Source organism: Ictalurus furcatus, chromosome 11 (assembly GCF_023375685.1).
Source record: "Ictalurus furcatus strain D&B chromosome 11, Billie_1.0, whole genome shotgun sequence".
Taxonomy (NCBI): domain Eukaryota; kingdom Metazoa; phylum Chordata; class Actinopteri; order Siluriformes; family Ictaluridae; genus Ictalurus; species Ictalurus furcatus.
In genome coordinates this window covers 12,681,321-12,700,347 of record NC_071265.1, presented here as the reverse complement: position 1 = coordinate 12,700,347, position 19,027 = coordinate 12,681,321, and the positions used below count along the sequence as shown (strand labels likewise).

The following is a 19,027-nucleotide window of genomic DNA, read 5'->3' as shown; positions in this document are numbered from 1 at the left end:
CTGCTGTTGTGGACTGACCCAGACCTCAAACTATCAAAGACCTGCAGAGATTTCTGGGCTTTGCCAACTTCTACTGGCACTTCATCCAGGGCTTTAGCACCATAGCACACCCCTCGACATCCATGCTTGATGGAAATCCTAAACACCTGGTCTGGAACCCTGCAGCCAAAAACACCCTAACTCGGCTCAAAAACACATTCACCATAGCCCCAATTCTCAAGCACCCTGACCGATCCAAGCCTTTCATTGTGGGGATAGATGCCTCTGAAATGGGAGTTGGAGCCATCCTCTCACATAGATTCGGGCACAAACCTAAGCTCCACCAGGTCATAAGAACCTGGAATACCACCGCCAAACGATTGAATCCTCAGCAAGCTTGTTGGTCCCTATTTTTCTCCCGTTTCCAGTTTACCCTGTCTTACCGCCCCTATTCGAAGAACACCAAAGCAGATGTTTTCTCACTTATTCACTCAACTCACCCCAAAGAGAGCGAAGAAGTTCATTCCCCACCTTCCTGTGCCATGGGCACCATAGACTGGGAGCTGGATCAGACCCTGGCATGCATGCCTAGACAACAGATTCCTTGTTCAACCTCGAACAAACCCAAACTCTACCAACTGGTAAACTCTTCCCTCTGACCACAGGTCAATGGCCCTGGTCACATATAACCATAGATTTCCTCATAGACTTACCAGAATCTCAAGCAACAAAGCCTTTCTAGTTGTGATTGATCACTTCTCCAAATCCCTACGTCTGATTCCATTTCCCACCATTCCATCTGCCTTTACTACAGCAGAACTTCTCATTAGTCATGGAATCCCAGAGGATATTGTCAGTGACAGGAGTCCACACTTCCTGGATATGGGCAAGTTTTAAGGAGAAAGCTCAGGCTACCACCCACAGGTTAACGGCCAAGTAGAGTGAGCGAATTAGGAGGTAGACCAATTTCTCAGCACCTTCTATGCAGCTAATCTTCAGGATTGGTCCAGTTCTTACCATGGGAAGAGTACACCCAAAACTCCCTGCACCACTCTGCCACTTGTCTCACCCCTTTCCAGTGTGTGCTAGGCTATCAGCCTCCTTTGTTCCCATGGAATGGGACCAACAACTGGAACGGGCCGCCCGTATCTTCAAGGATAATGGAGACAGATGGCACAGTGAACATCCCCACTACCAACCAGGTGACCATGTGTGGCTCATTACCAAGGACCTGAGACAGCCTCACACTTTCAGCCCCAGGTACATTGGCCCATTCAAGATTCTAAGACAAATAAATGAAGATATATACAAATAAATAAAGTTACCTACAAGTCTCTGTCATATCACAGCAAACCACAGACTCCAATTCACAGCAGACACCGTGGCCTTCAAACATAGCCACTTCAGACTACACTCCCCAGACCGCACACATGGGTTACGTCTGAAATGGCATACTACCCTACTACACAGTAGGTTAAAATCAGTGCACCAGAGGGGTAGTATGTCCAAATTCTCAGTAGGCGAGAAACAGTAGGCAATAAATACCTGGATGGCGTACTGCTTCCGGCGAGATTTTGCAGTATGCAACCGATGGACACTATGCTACTGAAAAATCCCATAATACAACAGGACTGGTGCGGACAAGCTCAGAAAAAAAAATGCGGAAGACAGCGCATCGGCGCTTTTTAAGTATTAAACCTTGGTTAAACAGGACTTGTTTAACAATATCCGGATAAATTGTTAACTTGGTGAAGGTTTAAACAAGAAAATAGTTGTCACAGTATTCAAAACCTTTTTTGTGATCTCCATCATGCTTTAGCCAGCCAAGCTAATGTCTACGAATTTACTTCAGACAGTTAACACTGCCCACATTAAATTACTAATTCAGTTAACTTTCCTGTTGTGCATTTTGCCATTAGTGTGGTTGCTTTAATCTGGTGGTCCCTTTAAGATTGTGTTTATGATGACGTCGAAGGTCACATGACAATACCAACATGGTGGATGTAGTATTTTGCGAAGTATACGCTCAGTTTCCTTTTGTCTCTGACGTTAACAAGCCTTTGTCTATTATTGCATCTGTTTTTTTTGACAGTTTGTTTATTGTTTCTGATTATAGCCCTGCCTAGTCTAATCTGTTTGCTGATCACCTGGCCTTTGCCTGCTTACTGATTTTGTACTTGCTTATCGATTTGGATTATTCATTAAAGCTGCCTTACCTGCAACTGCTTCCATGTATGCCCCCATTATACGACATGAGTACAGTTCCCAAGACTAAGTAAGAAAGCAAGGTTCTTAACAACTGCTCAGCTATGTGCTTGGAATTGATTCAGCCTTACTTGTAATTGTTTAGATTAAAGCCTCTGGCAAATGATGCAATGTATTACACATTCTGCTAGCATTATATATGTCTGGGAGAAAATGTTTTTCTGTTTTGTTGTCTTCCAAACATATTTTCACCACTGGCAAAACTTTTGGATTGTTTGTCTGTCTTAAGACAGCATTTACGCCTTCTTTAACACACTGTACCTCATTTTAACTTTGCCATGACCTAGTTAATTCAAATTAATTACAAGAAGACATTTTTATTAGAATTTACTGTGCATCTGTTAATGTAAGCAAGCATGATTACATTGTTTTCCCTTTCTCCTTTAAGTGCATCTCTATCACTACATCACACATTTCCTACTTTTAAATTTACATATCTAAGCAGCTTGTCTGTCTGTGGGTAGAGAAATGGCACAAAGGCAGTAATGGCTGTCCCTGCTTAACCCAGATTCAACATTTTCTTGCAAATGAAAAGTTTGATTTGAGCACCTGGCAGTGCCAGTCTACAATGTAGCAAGGAGGCATTCTATATTATGGGTACAGGAAGTCCTTACGTGGGATTAATTTAAATGGAACACACTGTGTTGACTGTCTTCCTCCACTTTGAATGGTCTGATGAACTGGCATTGGGTGTAAAAAAAAAAAAAATCAAAAAGCAAATTGGGTGCAGAGTTGTAGCACAGAAGCATGTATTCCATATTTTACATTTTTTATGTACTTTTATGCAATCTCCAGGTACTTTGTATATTCCTTGATGAATAAATCCCTGGGATTGATGAAGTTGATTATGATATGGTCATGGATTGAAAACATAACTATAAGGGGAAACAGTCTTCTCTTCTGATTCAGACATTCTGATTAAAGAGGAACAAGAGAAACACAATGGTCATTCCATTATGATAATGAAGACAGCCAATACACACACAAATAATTTTTGAGATTAAATTTGCTTTTAAAAATGGATCCTAATATATAAATATCTATACATTGTGCTTATTTTTTTTTTAAATCAGAATGACCCTTGTCCCATGTGTCAAACAAATACAGGCAAGCACACAGAAATGGGTTCGGAGTTATTTCACACTCACAATCTTTGTTTCTGGATTATTCCTGTAATAAAATAGAACCCAAAAAGTGAACTGCCTCAACTTATTTAATTCATATACAGTTGAAATCAAAATTATTCAACCCCCATTGCAAATCAGGTTTATTGTCAAAATGTTTCCAATGAACAAATCAAACAAAAGCAGTTGAAATAGTTATGAATGCTTAAAGTGTTTTCACCGAATTCAACTGAAAATGCAACTTATAATGATTTCTCCAGTTTCAAAATTATTCAACCCCCTGAATAGAATCCCTCACAACAGCACATATTTGCAAAACATCTCAAGCACAGCTGAATCAACTAATCAAGGGCTCCATTAGTTGCACCAGGTGTGCTTGAGCTGGAACACATGAAATACCTGAACTGGCTAGAGGCAGAAAATTTATTAAATACCTGGACAGGGCAGAAAAAGGAAGCCATCAATGTCTGCAACCAAATTTGTGAGAAGGCAGGTTGTGAAAAAACCCTCAAGTGACTGCAAAAGACCTGCAACAAGACTTGGTGGCAAACAGGCACTGAGCTTTCAGTGAGCACAGTGTGGTGCATACTAAACGCAGAAGGTTTCCATGCCAGAACTCCAACATGTACACCACTACTGACCCAAAAGCACAAGAAATGTCGGCTCAAAATCATATAAATAAGCCATAGAAGTTTTGGGGTTCTGTTCTGTGGAGCGATGAAACAAAACTGGAATTTTTCAGGACGATGGATCAGCGGTATGTCTGGAGGAAGAAGAATGAAGAAAGAACACTCTGTCCACAGTCAAGCATGGTGGTGGATTGGTGATGGTCTGCGGCTGCTTTGCATCCTCTGGCACTGGAAACCTGCAGTGTATGGAAGGCGAGATGGATTCATTGGAGTATCATTAAATCCTAAGAGAAAATGTCATGCCTCTGTGAGGAAGCTGAAGCTTGGGCCCTCATTGGGCCTTCCAACAGGACAATGATCCCAAGCATACCTCAAATTCCACCAAGGCTTGGTTGCAGAAGAAGTCCTGGAAGATTCTACAGGGCCATCATAGTCACCTGACTTGAACCCCATAGAAAATCTCTGGTGGGATTTGAAGAAGGCGGTTGCACCACGCAAACCCAAGAATATTACTGAACTGGAGGCCATTGCCCATAAGGAATGGGCTAAGATTCCTCAGGAATGCTGCCAGAAGCTATGCATCTAATTTGCAGCAGGTCATAACAGCAAAAGGAGCTCTACTAAGTATAAAAATGCTTGCCATGAAGGGATTGAATAATTTTGAAACTGAAGAAATCATTATAAAGTTGCATTTTCAGTTGAATTTGGGGAAACCACTTATAGCATTCGTTGTGTTTAACTATTTCAATTGCTTTTGTTTTATTTGTTCATTGCAAACAGCTGAAAGTCTGTAAATTTTGACAATAAACCTGATTTGGAATGAGGGTTGAATAATTTTGAATGCAATTGTATAATTCTTGATATACATGTTAACAAATCATGGTACCGGCAATACAAGTGACTAATGTGCATGGTTAAAAAATTTTAAGGTTGGTGAATAAAAATCACGGGACAAACAAATGTATGAGGCAAATCAAGATAAGAACTATTCAGTTGCCAATTAGGGAGGAAAACCAGTAAGCCTATGAAGTCTTTAGGCAATTTTATTTTGATTAACAGGAAAATAATTAAGGGGGCACAGTGGCTTAGTGGTTAGTATGTTCGCCTCACACCACCAGGGTTGATGGTTCAATTCCTACTGCTGCCCTGTGTGTGCGGGGAGTTTGCATGTTCTCCCAGGTACTTCGAGTACTCCGCTTTCCTCCCCCAGTCCAAAGACATGCATGGTAGGCTGATTGGCATGTATGAATGGGTGTTTGAATGTGTATGTGATTGTGCCCTGTGATGGATTGGCACCCTGTTCAGGGTGTACCCCGCCTTGTGCCCCATGTCTCCTGGGATAGGATCAAGGTTCCCAATGACCCTGAAGCATAAGCAGTATAGAAAATGGATGGATGGAAAATAAGTACATGGAACTTTAAAGTAGAATGGGCTGAGTTATTTAATGTTATATGACAGTGCTCTTGAATTGTCTATTCTGATTTGTATAAAGGTGTTGATTAATTTTCCATAACAACAGCTCTGACAGTAGTGCCATCTAGAGTATAAATCACAGGTTTATATTAATACATTATACAAATAATAATGTATTAGAGTTACATTCATAGGGATCTCATTCGAAGGGTGGATACTCTACATAATCTAAGGCTAATAATAATTATAATAATTGAAAGGGAAAATGTATAATCATTGATATAGTGAATTTATTGAACATGTATGGAAGGAGTCTCAATGTCAATACTTTGAAACAATTAGTAAGTTTTGTGTGTGCTGTTATAGGAAAACAATCCATGACTGAGTGGTTTTATGCAGATGTCCAGAACCAAAAGTGTTTTATTCCATATTTACTGTAGCCTGTAGCTAAATTCATTGCAAAGCCTAAATGACTGCTTGTTCTGCAATCTACATTAATTTAAAGTACACTTTTAAGGCCAAAGTACAATTATAAGCCCAAAATGGTAAACTTCAACTTAATTTTATGATCATACATCTTGTAATTTATGCACTTTGATTCGACTTACACTGTTTGTAACTGACTTATTTAATAATCACTTCTCATACTTACTCAGCTGGGCTTTGTATCCTCAGAGAGTCGTTATCACATCAAAAAACATTTCTACAAACAAAGGACAAAGGTGTCAAACATAGATGTTAAAACTCTATGTGAATTATTTACCACTCTACTTTTGTCAATTATATCACAAACAAATGATTGACTGTATGGATCCTGATAGCTGGACTCATGATCAGGATTTAGTATACATTGATGCCCCCCATGACAACGTCTGTGCTACTCTTGGGCCTGCTGCTAAAACTGTTCTGGACATACCACTGGATAGTCAAATTTTAACATACATGATTTTTATGGAAAGAATTTTTAAAAGTATCAATAATTTCTATAGAAAAATTTTTAAGTAAAGGTGAAGCCATGCCAGTACAAGTTTGTTCTGGAAAAAAATGTACAAAGAGAAATGGGAATATGAATATTCTCTGTTGATATTGCCTCATTTTTGGTGTGATGGTGGCGCTGGATGACAGCCACTCTTAAACTCTACCTGCTGTTGCCTTTGGTTTCTGTACTCATTTTAAGAGAGTAACAATAAATAAAGAGGGCAAACAAACATATCAGAGCTTGTTTAGAACTTTACACAAATTGATTTATGTTCTTTGTCTACAGAGGATTGATTACAACTGAACTTTTATCCGATAAAGCTTTAACGTTATTTGTTTGATTTATGTTTAATTTTCAATGTATTTAATGTACATAAATATTTACTTTATTTGAAGAATTTATGAAGGAAACAGTTATGTAGACCAAACAACAGAGAATCTGTCTGTGCGGCTTTTTGATATTGTCTAATTTCCAGATGGATCATATAAATACAACAGTTAATGGAGGATTTTTAGATTTTTTTTCGTTCACATTTTAAGAGTAGTGTATAATTTTACACATCATATACAATGATGTCATTCCTAACAATGGCAATCATTTTTAAAAAGTCTTGATCTAACAATATTTAAGCTTTATTTGCAAAAATTTGCCTTTTTACATCTGTGCAGATTAAACTGGGTTTTTGTTTGATTTTAAGTTGTACAAGGTGTACCTAATATCATCATCTCCATTTCCTATTAACAACATAATTTCAATAAAAGCAAAAATGATCAGTTATTTAATTGTCACTGAATATTTGCTTTTATGAAATGTGATTTTTCTTGTTGTGTAATTACATCTGAATATGTAGTCCTTTGAGTCCTTTATAACTCACTTTATTGGTGAAAACTGTATTGGTTATCATATAGCAACTGTGCATGCAACAGTACAATTCAAGCCTAATATAAACTGGAACAAATAGCATGCATAATAGAAAAGTTGGAGACGATGACTAGCTTTTATATGTTATAGCCTTTGTGTTCTAGCTATATGTTGTACCACTGACAAGTAGTCAACTAAAATAAGCTTTGTGTGTCCTAAACTTCTGAAGTTGCACTCTGAAACACATTAAAAACACTCAGTCACTTTAATAGGGACACCTCACACATTCATTAGCCAATTAGGCAGATAATTCAATGGAGCAGGCAGGTAACTCAAATAAGCACTGTTTACAACCATGGTGGGCAGAAAAACATCTCGGAATGCACAACACATCGAATCTTGAGGTGAATAAGGTACAACAGCAGAAGACCACATCAGGGTCCACTCTTGTCAGACAGGAATCTGAGGCTGCAGTGGGCACAGGCTCTCTGAAATGGGTCAGTTGAAGATTGGAAAAACATCATCTGATCACAAGTGTCCAGTTTCAGTGCTGTATTTTTGTTATTCCAGTGAGGATTTAGTGGTTGTGTGACACACTGACATCACAGGGTACCGTGGCCATCAGTTCAAGAAAAAAAATACAATGATCTTAAACATAAATGATAACAAGGGCGCACGGTGGCTTAGTGGTTACTAAGCTGACGTGATCACAGATCACATGTCCCTAGTACCAGTTTGTGCACGATATCATGAAGCTCATGTCGTCTACCTTCCTGCTACCCATTTTACACTGGGGAAGTTCAGGTGCTGCTCCCAGTGAATCACTCCTATGTTCTCTATTAAGTTCCCATGTGATTGGGGCTTCATTTCCTTGGGAGGACGGGCAGCTTTGATTCCTCTTACTTTGATTCCTCTGTTTGTCATCTGAGGAATTGGAACTTGCATCCATGACTGCAGAAGAAGAGATGTGAGCAATAGATTGTTTCATGGGGAGATCTGAACTTGAATGACATAAGATGATAAAGTGCCCTCCACTAATATTGGCACCCTTGGTAAAAGGCTGCGAAAAATTGTCTTTTTGAGTGATAATTTGTTCAAAATATTTTTATATTTACTTAAAAAAAAATCCACAAAAATATTCTGCTCTCATAGATACCAAACAATTGAAAACAAAACACAAAATATCTGTGTTAAATATAGGTGTGCAACAATTATTGGCACCCCATGAATTCATATGAGACAAAATATATTTGAAGTATTTTCCCATTGATATTTTACATTTTTTAGTACACCTGGGTGACTAGGAACAGGAAACTGTTGAACCATGACTTCCTGTTTCACATGTGTATGAATATGAGGTAACACATAAGACAAATTCCCTAAGTCATTCATGGGTAAGACCAAGGAATATAGCTCTGATGTGTGGCAAAACGTTGCTGTTGTGCTTCACAAAATGGGAAGTGTCTAGAAGAAAATAGCACAAGCATTGAAAATGCCCATTTTCACCATCAGGGCAATAATTAAGAAGTTCCAGTCAACTGGAAATGTTATGAATCAACCTGGAATTGGATGTGTGTCTCTATTGTCTCATCGCACTATGAAGAGGATGGTTCGAGTGGCCAAAAAATCTCCAAGGATCACAGCTGGAGAACTGCAGAAGCTAGTTGCGTCTAGAGGTCAGAAATTCTCCAAAATTACAATCCGAAGTCACCTACATCACCACAAATTGTTTGGAAGGGTTTCAAGAAAAAAGCCTCTATTCTCATCGAAAAACAAACTCAAGTGTTTTCAGTTTGCCAGACACTACTGGAACTTCAAATGGGATTGGGTTCTATGGTCAGATGAACCTAAAATAGAGCTTTCTGGCAATAAACACAGAGGGGGTTTTTGTGCAAACACAGAGGTAGCCATATGGAAAAACACCTCATGACCACGGTTAAATATGGTGGTGGATGTTTAATATTCTGGGGCTGTTTTTCTGCCAGAGGACCTGGGGCCTGTACCATGAAGCTGGTTTAGGTGACTAGCCAGGTAAGTTTCAGTTTAGTTTGTTCCAACCCTGGGTTTTAGGTACCATGAAGTGGCTCGGCTTTTACCGATGTTCATCATCATAGAAAACTTGCGCTCCATGGCTAACCTGCTCTGGGGCAGGTTATGTTCTGGGTAAGAGAACTCAAACCCAACTTGGACCAATCAGCTGTGAGCAAAGTGACATATAAGTGATGCAACTAATTCAACTCCCCAGCGCAAACTGTAAGAAGAGCACTTCACAGAGAAACATTTAATTAAAATATTTTTGCATTTATATTAAATGAAATTACATGAAAGATGGTGGGGTTATAAGTTTTCAATCAACTGATTCTCAGTGTGAGCCTATAAAAGTACATTTGCGCATTTACACAATCAGCAATGTTCCGAAGCTTTGGCAGCAGCAACGGTGTTGCTTTTTGCGGTTAGTTTAGGTTTCCTCATATTTCCACAAAATAAGTTTTGCTTTTCAACCACGTGTATATGCTCGTGGACTAATCATGGCTTATGGATCAAAGCCTGAGTTGACAGAGTATGTTGATAACCAGCATCATTGTACCAATAAAGCCTGATTGGATTGGTTTTGAGTTTGTTCAACTAGCTTCATGGTACAGGCCCCTGGACATTTTGTTAGGATACATGGCATCATGGACTAACAAATATCAACAGATATTACATGAAAACCTGACTGCCTCTGCCAGAAAGCTTAAAATGGGCCGTGGTCGGATCTTCCAGCAGGACAATAATCCAAAACATACATCAAAATCAACACAAAATTGGTTTACTGACCACAAAATCAAGTCCTGCCATGGCCACCCCAGTCCCCTAACTTGAAACCCATAGAAAACCTGTGCGGTGAACTGAAGAGGAGAGTCCACCAGCGTGGACCTCGAAATCTGGAGAGATTCTGTATGGAGTAATGGTCTCAGATCCCTTGCCAACCTCATCAGACATTATAGGAGTAGACTCATAGCTGTTATATTGGCAAAGGGAGGTAGCACAAAGTATTGACTAAAAGGTGCCAATAATTGTTGCACACCTATATTTAACAAAGATTTTTTTTTGATAAACCTGTGTTTTGTTTGCAATTGTTTGATATCCATGAGAGCAGAGTATGTTCATAATTTTCTCTTAACAAAAGATCAAAAGGTTAAACAACAAAGACAATTTTTCACAGCCTTCTTTGCTCATCAAGGGTGCCAATATTAGTGGAGGGCACTGTAAGTAGGATGGCAATATTAGTTCGGAAGAAGCATAAAAATGGAGCATTCTGGGCCTCCCTAGTTCTCAGTGTCACCCCCATGTGGAGAAAGCTACTAATAAATATCAATCCAATGAGGCTCTGACTATACAGTACATATTCATTTTTAATTTCCAAAAGATACTCTAGTCACAGGGCAATTTACAGCTTCAATTAATGAAAATATCCAAACTTTGGTGGCTTGATTTTGTACCCATAACTACACATGTAACATACAAGACTTCCATATAAGCCTGTGTGTTGGCTGCTAATAGGATACTGACGCTAGCTGATGTGTGTGCGCACACACCCTTTTCACCCTCTCCGGTTAGCTCGCCGTGTTTCCAGGCAGAAAATGTGTCGCTGCAGTGACGTTCGTTGAACAGGTGGTGAGCTAATGAAAGTCTACAAATAAATAAATATAATAATAATAATAATAATAATAATAATAATAATAATACACTGGCGTCATAGCGTACTTTTTTAACCTGATTGGTTGACACATCAGCATAGAGAAGTGGTTGCTATGCAGGGGTCGTTTCAGCTATAGCATATCATAAGAAGAGATCATTCGGACAGTCTACCCCCTGGGCGTACTGCTTTTCGCCTACTGTATATATACATACTTCTTCTGAATTTATGTTATGGTGTTTCTCGTTGTATTTCTCTGTCTTTAGTGTTACAAACTTAAGCATTATATTCATACGCATATTATACCACCGATTAATAATATGAAATATAATTGTATATAATATTAATAAACAATAAACTATATTAACGTTTTAGCATTGTCCTAAAGCAAACTCTTTTGTAAACATTTCTTCAACATCATGGTTGACTAAAAAGAACATACCTGGGTCATCACAACAAAACAGGACCATATCCCATCATCCACAGCGGCCTGCGTAGGCAAGGTTGCCAGGCGGCAACATATCCAGCCAAAAGGTCACGGCAGGTCATGATGGTCGTGCCGAAAGTTAGGGGGCGTGTCGAAAGGCTATTTCAATCGGCCGAGAGCGCTGTTGGTTACACCTAGTAACCTGCAAGTAAGTTAAACTGCAGTGTTGCAGAGATGACGTATTTTTGTAGGCCAACCCGGAAGTTATAATCACCCTGGTTCCCTCGACAAAAATGGCTTTTGGATTAATGCAGAAAATTAGCTCTGTGACCAACAAAAGTTTATGATTCTTACACGTTTTGTTCTTCAAGATAATCTTCACAAATGAACACAACTTTTATGAATTTTGAATCCCAAATACAATCGGCAGAAGTAAAACATTAAAATTAAGCTATAAACGAACTACACCACGAACTACAACGCTACACTTCCAATAGAATTTATAGTGCTAAAAATTGTTGTTTTTTTTAATGCTACAATTGGAAAATAGTATAAACTGATAAATCTACACATTGGAAAGTTTGCAAGAGAACAAGTATAAACTTGAGGCTGTAGTACAGTTTTCCTGCTCGGTGTAATGACGTTTAATGTCCCAGACAACTTCTGTAGTCCCATTTAGCCACTAATTCAGCAACTGCTTTTTTCAAGACACGTAAAAGCTTAACAAAATCACAACTGTGGCTGGATGTAAACGATCAGCAAGAGTTTCCGCTTGCAGTCGGGGTAGGAGTTGAAAACGGAGCTGTCAAGTCGGACACTTTCTGCTTCCCGTAGTGTTTGTTTTCTTTAAGTGGATTAGATGTAATATTTCTCAGATAAACAGATGTCAGAATTTTACATGTAGCAACCAGAAACACTGAATACTTAACCTATTATACAGATTTACCTACACTGTAATACAGAGCCTGTATGTACAAAAATAAAGTTCAACATAAGCCTGTATTATTTAAAAACCAATAAAGTGTGGTCTATATTTTTTAACAGTTTTATTTTGATAAACATGACTCAATATAACATTAACATTACACCATAAGGGTGTTTACTGTTATAAAAATACAGATTTGTGAGCCTTAGCAGAATCGAAGGAAAAATTTTTAGCGCAATGGCCATTAATTGGCTGTCGTGGAACATGTCAACCTAGCAATCAAAGACTACAGATTTTGGCCTAGGATTATAGGAATCTTTTAGGACTCTCAAAATTTGTCTCAGATGACCAAATCGCAGCCAAAATCGTACAGTGTGAACCTGGCTTATGTGAAATTATGTACAGTTAAGTCTGACTGATAAGTTCAGTTCCCAGCAAGAACCTCTTTCCACCTATAAGAGAAACCTTTCGACACCACCATTACTCTGACCTGCAGAGACTCATACTTGGGGGGTGACCAAGCCAGATTAATTGTCAGTCAAAAGTAGTCAAAACAAATACATAAAATGTAGTATAGATATATAACACTTATTGTCACAAATACAAAATACCTATGCATGATGAAAGGTTACCAATGGCTAAATAGTACATTCATGCTGTTACGTGCAGAGGTAATGTTGTAAATCGGTACAAGAGTTGGGCATGAGAGCACAACATCTGGCGTGACCGATAGTGCATGTTAAAATATATCGTTATGATAAATGTATGCAAACCCTTCCAACGGCAGACAAACCCGCTTTAGTTGTGGGTTTACAAATCCCTTGAAATGGCGGACCTGGCAACATTGCGTGAAAACCCGGAATGTGAATACGTAAAGACGTTGTTGAGGAAGTGAACACGTGGGTAACGAGTGTCCACGCTTTTCAGGAAGGTTTAGATTACTCCGTGGTAAATATACTATTCTATGTTATTATTTTTTCTTCTTCTTCTTCTTATCTATAGGTCTCAGTAAGGTGGAAGTCTGTGTGTATGAATTATATTATAAGCGGTTTCAAGAAAACAGTCGGAAGAACTGCTAAATCCAAAAGTTCCGTGACTGACCGGATTGCAGGCTAACTAACTGAACTAGCAAAATGGCTGCTGTCTATATAGCAATGAATAGTAGCGTTTGTGAGGTACGGTGAGCTTGTGATTTATCTAGATCTAGAGTTTTCCGTTCTAAATCAGAAATTTGATTAAGACAAAATGAAAATCAGTTACTGTGACAATTTGCTCAGAAGCTAAAAAGTAAAACGGCAGGTTTCGAAGCGTTCCAGCGGAAACCTGCCTGCAGTGTTCAATCAGCACAGCGCTGTAAATCGAACACGATTTTCTCTGCGTTTGTTTTGTTCATGCGCTTACAAGCTATAGGTGAAATGAGAGTAAGAGTTAATCTACTAGAGTTTACACGGGTAGGCCACGATCATCCATCCTCTACCGCTTATCCTTTTTCAGGGTCACTGGGAACTTGGAGCCTATCCCAGGGAGCATCGGGCACGAGGCGGGGTACACCCTGGACAGGGGCCCACTATTTTTTATACTATTATTTGTTTTGTGTTCTGTAATTTTACAAGCTTGTTTTACAGTTCATGTCAGTCCAATTTACTTAAACTTTCTTTAGCCATGGACCCCTTTAACTGTACATTAAATTCTACAGAGCACTCAGTAAAGACTTATTGTATGAGCATAATGTAACTATGCAAATATAAAGCTTTATTTTTCAAATGTATGACATTAATCTGGCTTATTTATTGGGGACATTGGGCTTTTTCAAATTTATCTTGGACAAAACAGACTAATTCTAAGACATTTATAGGCCTAGTTGGATTTGAGTTATTGAGGTTTGCATTAAACCCTTTCAATTTAAGTAACTAGTCAAACCAGTTAGTAAGAAAACAAAAAAACATAACCGCAGACCCCCTGGCTTTGCCTCACACACCCCTGTGGTGCCACAGGCTCCACTTTGAGAACCAGTGACTTTGTTGTTGTTTTTTTCCCCCCACATCATTATATTCCTGGGACATACAGTAAATAAACTTTCAGTCATAATTTATATTTAGGCAGTCATTTCTTTAGGCACCTAATGGACAGCCCCTTGAAATGCTTTCCATAACCACCCACTCTTTATTATACTCTTCTGGGGGGAAAGGTAGTGGTATGGATCTACTAGCATGTTTTCTGGATCTCAACTTTCTTTTTGTTAGCTACAGACTGAAAATGAAGTGCTCCAGTATACAAGGGGCTTGCTTTATTATTGTTTGGAAATGCAGCCTATTATGAAAAGCTCATCTGTGGAAAATAATGTAGACATATTCTACTTTAATTACTTGCCAAGTGCATTTGATACCACAAGGGTTACTTCTGTATTAACAAAATTAACAGTTAAGATGAACACAAATTATGGAAATGAAAAACACCAGCATAAAATAAGAAATCTTATAAGATTGCTTTAGTCTAAATATACGTATGCAATGTACATCAGCTACAGAACATCATAATCTTAAGCAATAAGTACATGTTGCCATCACCCTTACTTTTGCTACTGCAGCCATTTATTTGTGTTTAAAACAAGTGTTATATGTTGGTAGCCTTTGTAAGAAATGTTTTTGTTCTCTTGGTAAGACACTCTTGTTCTTCTGCAGAAAACTCAGCATACTGAAAGCCCCCCCCCCTAAAGCTAGTGCCCTAGTAATATAGCATTAGTAGCAGTAGTGTCATAATATTGAGAACTAGCACAGACCTTCATAGCATTGGGGTTGAGCTTCACTCTTACTATGCAGCTCTCAGGTTAGTCGTTATAAAAGCAATAATAAGTTTGTACCTCACTTACCAACCACACTGTTTCACAGTTTCTGGTCAGAGTGATCCTGTTATTGCCAGTTCTCTATCACAATGGCAGTCAGAGCATCCTTTGAGAAGAACAATGAAATTGGCTGCTTTGCAAAGCTCACCAACACATACTGCTTGGTGGCAGTAGGTGGCTCAGAAAACTTCTACAGGTAAGCTCTGCGTCAATCTGTAAGCGGCTGTATGTAATATAGGTAATTGTAACAACATAAACATTTCGGTGCTGCACATGAGTCTGTGTACAATTTGTAAGTAAATAGAGGTCGATCTTTGCAGTGTCTTTGAAGGTGAACTATCAGAAACAATCCCAGTGGTGCACGCGTCTATAGCAGGATGCCGGATCATCGGGAGGATGTGTGTAGGTAAGTTTGAAACTCATCACTGGGTTGTCATCTGACACTAGACATCTGCTACTTTTTTATTTTATTTTTTTTGCCATATGATATATTGTAATATTGAACACAGACTTTTCTTAAGAAAAATATTGTCACTGCTATGGCCTTTGTTCAGAGAACAGCTGTCTACTAAGTGGCCTTTTCAGTCAAGTCTAATTGTGTAATGCAAAAACACACGTATCCATAGTATTCTCCTAATGTCTCCTAGTCATGTGTTAGTTCAGGACATACTGTATTCTGATTCTTTAAGGAACTATTAAATTATTTATCAAATTCAATATCAAAATCATAAGTTTTTAACATCCGCTGAATTCACCAGCGACAAACTTTTCACAGCAGTGGAATATACAATAAACAAGACAATAATACAATAAATAAGACAGTAAACAATCTGGTTTAAATGGATTTGGTTTTGACCCCAAAAAGATTATGTAAGCTTAATTGCATATTATACCACAGCCCTTTTGAATTCCCTAATCTGGCTGGTCGGGTGGTATTAATTATCTATAACAGCAGCTTTGACAGTCGTGCTGGCTGCGAGGTAAAACAAGTTTATATGAATGTTCTCATTTTAATACATTATCATTTCTGTAGTAACCACTGCAGGATGGTGAGGGGATGATTATTTATAACTGCTATAACAAGTGATATAGTTTTGTAACTAGTGATGTAACTATGGAGTACATTGTGTTCATTAATGGGGGGGAATTTGCACATTACTGTGGCATAAGCTGAATAATGCATAGGACCATGTTATGAAAATAATACACTTGTCATCACAGCACTCTCAAACTTTATTCCTTACTTATTCCAATCATTATAACTTCCAAAAATGTGTGCATTTCAAATTGATGCATTGAGATTATACTTGTGATGATGTTTGATTTTGGATAACTCCACTATTAATGTGTGGAGTTTTATTGAGAAGCACATGTTCAAATTCTGTTAAAATGAACCATTCAGTGGCAAACTCAAATCCACGTGCGTATAACTGCATTCACCTTTATCTGTGTAGAGAACTGGTCCTGATTTCTGGCAAAAATCTCCCCTTTACTTCCAAGGAAACCGTCACGGACTTCTTGTGCCCAACAACACAACAGATCAAGAGCTGCAGCACATGAGGAACTGCTTGCCAGATGCTGTGCGCATTCAGAGAGTGGAGGAGCGACTGTCTGCACTTGGAAATGTCATTGCTTGCAATGACTATGTGGCTCTAGTTCACCCCGATCTTGACAGGGTCAGAATTATTTTTGTGCTCAAAGACTAAAAATGAACCAATACCTATTGTCCAGAGTTTGTGTATGAAAACATCTAAAAGATTTTAGTTTTCAGTATACTATGTAAAGATGTGAATGCCTGTCACAAGTAAATAAACGTGCTATGTTGCCTACGTGTGTACTGTATAGAACACCGTGGCAGTAGCAGAATTTAAATTGGATTTTAATTTAAATAATTGGCAGCAGTTGTAGGTATTTCATAAAACATGGTGTGCTGTGACGTAATTTCAAGTGTGATTAACGGCTGCTGTGCTGCACAGGAAACAGAAGAGATTCTGGCTGACAATCTTAAAGTGGAGGTGTTCAGGCAGACGGTGGCTGAGCAGGTGCTTGTGGGTAGTTACTGTGCCTTCAGTAACCAGGGAGGCCTTGTGCACCCCAAAACATCTATTGAAGACCAAGATGAGCTCTCATCACTCCTACAAGTGCCTTTAGTCGTGAGTGAATGTTCTCAAACTCGCATATTAATCTCGTATTAATACACTGTGGTTTTCTGTTACATTGTTCTTAATGAATAGTCACATATAATTGAGATTAATTATGCAGTTATACTGTGAGAATATTGGCTCTAAAATGCTGTTTGTAAACTTTTAATATAATCCTTTTTAAATGCTTATCTCAGCTGTTCTTTATTATCTACTTATTTTACTTAAAGTGCACCTATTATAGTTTTTCAAATATTACCTTTCATGTAGTGTGTTTATATAGCTGTTTTTGAATGTAAAAACATCTGCAAAGTTTAAAAAAATCAGAGCGCATGACAAACGGGGTTACTGACTCCCAGAAGAACGAATGGCTGAAATGAGTCGTTAGTAATTCCAGACTTACTTCCTGTACTAACCTACGTAATTTTGTAATAAAAAACCCACCTCTGGTCTTCATTGGCTGCTGGCAAACAGACTGAGCTGAAATTGGATATGGTAATGAGGTTTCCTTTTCGATACACGCTGACCGCAGTAGACCAATCGCAACAGACTGGGCCATCTGACCAATCAGAGCAGAGTGTTCTCACTGAAAGGAGGTGTTTAGAATGAATCCTTTAGAACAGATCGTTGAACAAGTTGTTTGTGAAACTGGAGGAAAGGGTAATTCTGCAATTTAAATTATGAGCATATTAAAGTGTTTTTTGACCTTGGATGCATGTAAATATATTGTACGAGTCCTTTAAAACAAAATTAGGCACGTTTCAAAATCATAATAGGTGCACTTAAATGCTATTGTGATGCAGTGCTTAATGCAGTGCAAGTAATTGGGCTCTTGTTTTAGGCCGGTACTGTAAACCGAGGCAGTGAGGTGATCGCTGCTGGCATGGTGGTGAATGACTGGTGTGCCTTCTGTGGTTTGGATACAACAAGCACAGAGCTGTCAGTCATTGAGAGTGTGTTCAGGCTGAGTGAGACTCAACCGAGCACCATAGCCACCAGCATGAGGGACTCGCTTATTGACAGGTACAGTACAGTAGCTTTAGTGATTTACATAACCTTTTATTCTTATTTCTTTGTCCAAAAAAAACCCCACTGATAAAAAGTTAAGAACACAAACGACATGAATTTCAGCATTTGGGACAGAGTACACAACTTTGTCTATGGGGAAAAGCAATGCTTGTGAAGATGTGTGTTCAGTGCTAACGGGAATGTTTTCATTTTGTGTTCCAGCCTCACATAAATTCTGCATGGATGTAAAACATGTTTTGGAAATGGGTTGAATACCAGACCAGGATATGGACATCACCATCAAGTGCAACATTTATCCCTTCCTGGACACAACTATAGAGATACACATACACTTTGTATTGTTTTGTAGTGTATAAAGTGATGTAAATCTAAATTTAAGTAAGCAAAATTACATTGATAAATCCAGTTTGCAACATTTTCATTGGTAAAGCTGCAGAACAAAGTGAGGGGGGGGGCTTACCATGTAAAATATTCATTGAGTAAAGAATTTTATTGTCTCTTATTGTGTCAATGTAGTGCAGTACCATTAAAACTTTGGTTAATACTCATGCTGATGTTTGGAGAATTTCTGCTTAACCTCATCGTTTCCTTGTGTCATTGCAAACCAATAATTTTAATAAATTAGTCTGTTTTACTGGAGGAAAAAAGTAATATGTTAATGATTTATTTGTCATATGATCAGCAACAATATAATATTGATATATCAAATTCAGTTTTATATCATTCATATCAGC

The 19,027-nt window shown here is 38.4% G+C and overlaps 1 protein-coding gene and 1 long non-coding RNA gene across 7 annotated transcripts; one reads left to right on the top strand and one right to left on the bottom strand.

The window, feature by feature from the left end:
* Nucleotides 1-5,533: 5,533 nt before the first annotated feature.
* On the bottom strand, nt 5,534-12,910 carry LOC128614679 (uncharacterized). Of its 3 annotated transcripts, none has more exons than XR_008387083.1 (3): nt 11,372-12,910; nt 10,803-10,923; nt 5,534-8,201 (listed from the first exon to the last, which is right to left on the bottom strand). It is a non-coding gene; the product is annotated as an uncharacterized LOC128614679 (long non-coding RNA). The 3 variants fall into 3 exon arrangements; XR_008387082.1 differs by having other exon boundaries at nt 10,829-10,923; XR_008387081.1 differs by lacking the exon at nt 11,372-12,910 and adding an exon at nt 10,998-11,361 and having other exon boundaries at nt 10,803-10,912.
* Nucleotides 10,809-18,841, top strand: eif6 (eukaryotic translation initiation factor 6). Of its 4 annotated transcripts, none has more exons than XM_053636222.1 (7): nt 10,809-10,904; nt 15,170-15,319; nt 15,444-15,529; nt 16,624-16,799; nt 17,100-17,276; nt 18,106-18,287; nt 18,495-18,841. In XM_053636222.1, the coding sequence occupies exons 2-7, from the start codon at nt 15,213-15,215 to the stop codon at nt 18,502-18,504; spliced, it is 738 nt and encodes a 245-aa protein (XP_053492197.1). In that variant the 5' UTR covers nt 10,809-10,904; nt 15,170-15,212; the 3' UTR covers nt 18,505-18,841. The 4 variants fall into 4 exon arrangements, with proteins under 4 accessions (XP_053492197.1, XP_053492200.1, XP_053492196.1 ...); XM_053636225.1 differs by having other exon boundaries at nt 10,884-10,907; XM_053636221.1 differs by lacking the exon at nt 10,809-10,904 and adding an exon at nt 13,132-13,229.
* Nucleotides 18,842-19,027: the final 186 nt, after the last annotated feature.

Coding starts and splice junctions, on each gene's coding strand:
- eif6 (XM_053636222.1), top strand. CDS start 15,213: ATGGCAGTCAGAGCATCCTTTGAGAAGAACAATGAAATTGGCTGCTTT. Junction 15,320..15,443: donor GGCTCAGAAAACTTCTACAG/GTAAGCTCTGCG, acceptor CGATCTTTGCAG/TGTCTTTGAAGGTGAACTAT. Junction 17,277..18,105: donor TCCTACAAGTGCCTTTAGTC/GTGAGTGAATGT, acceptor CTCTTGTTTTAG/GCCGGTACTGTAAACCGAGG.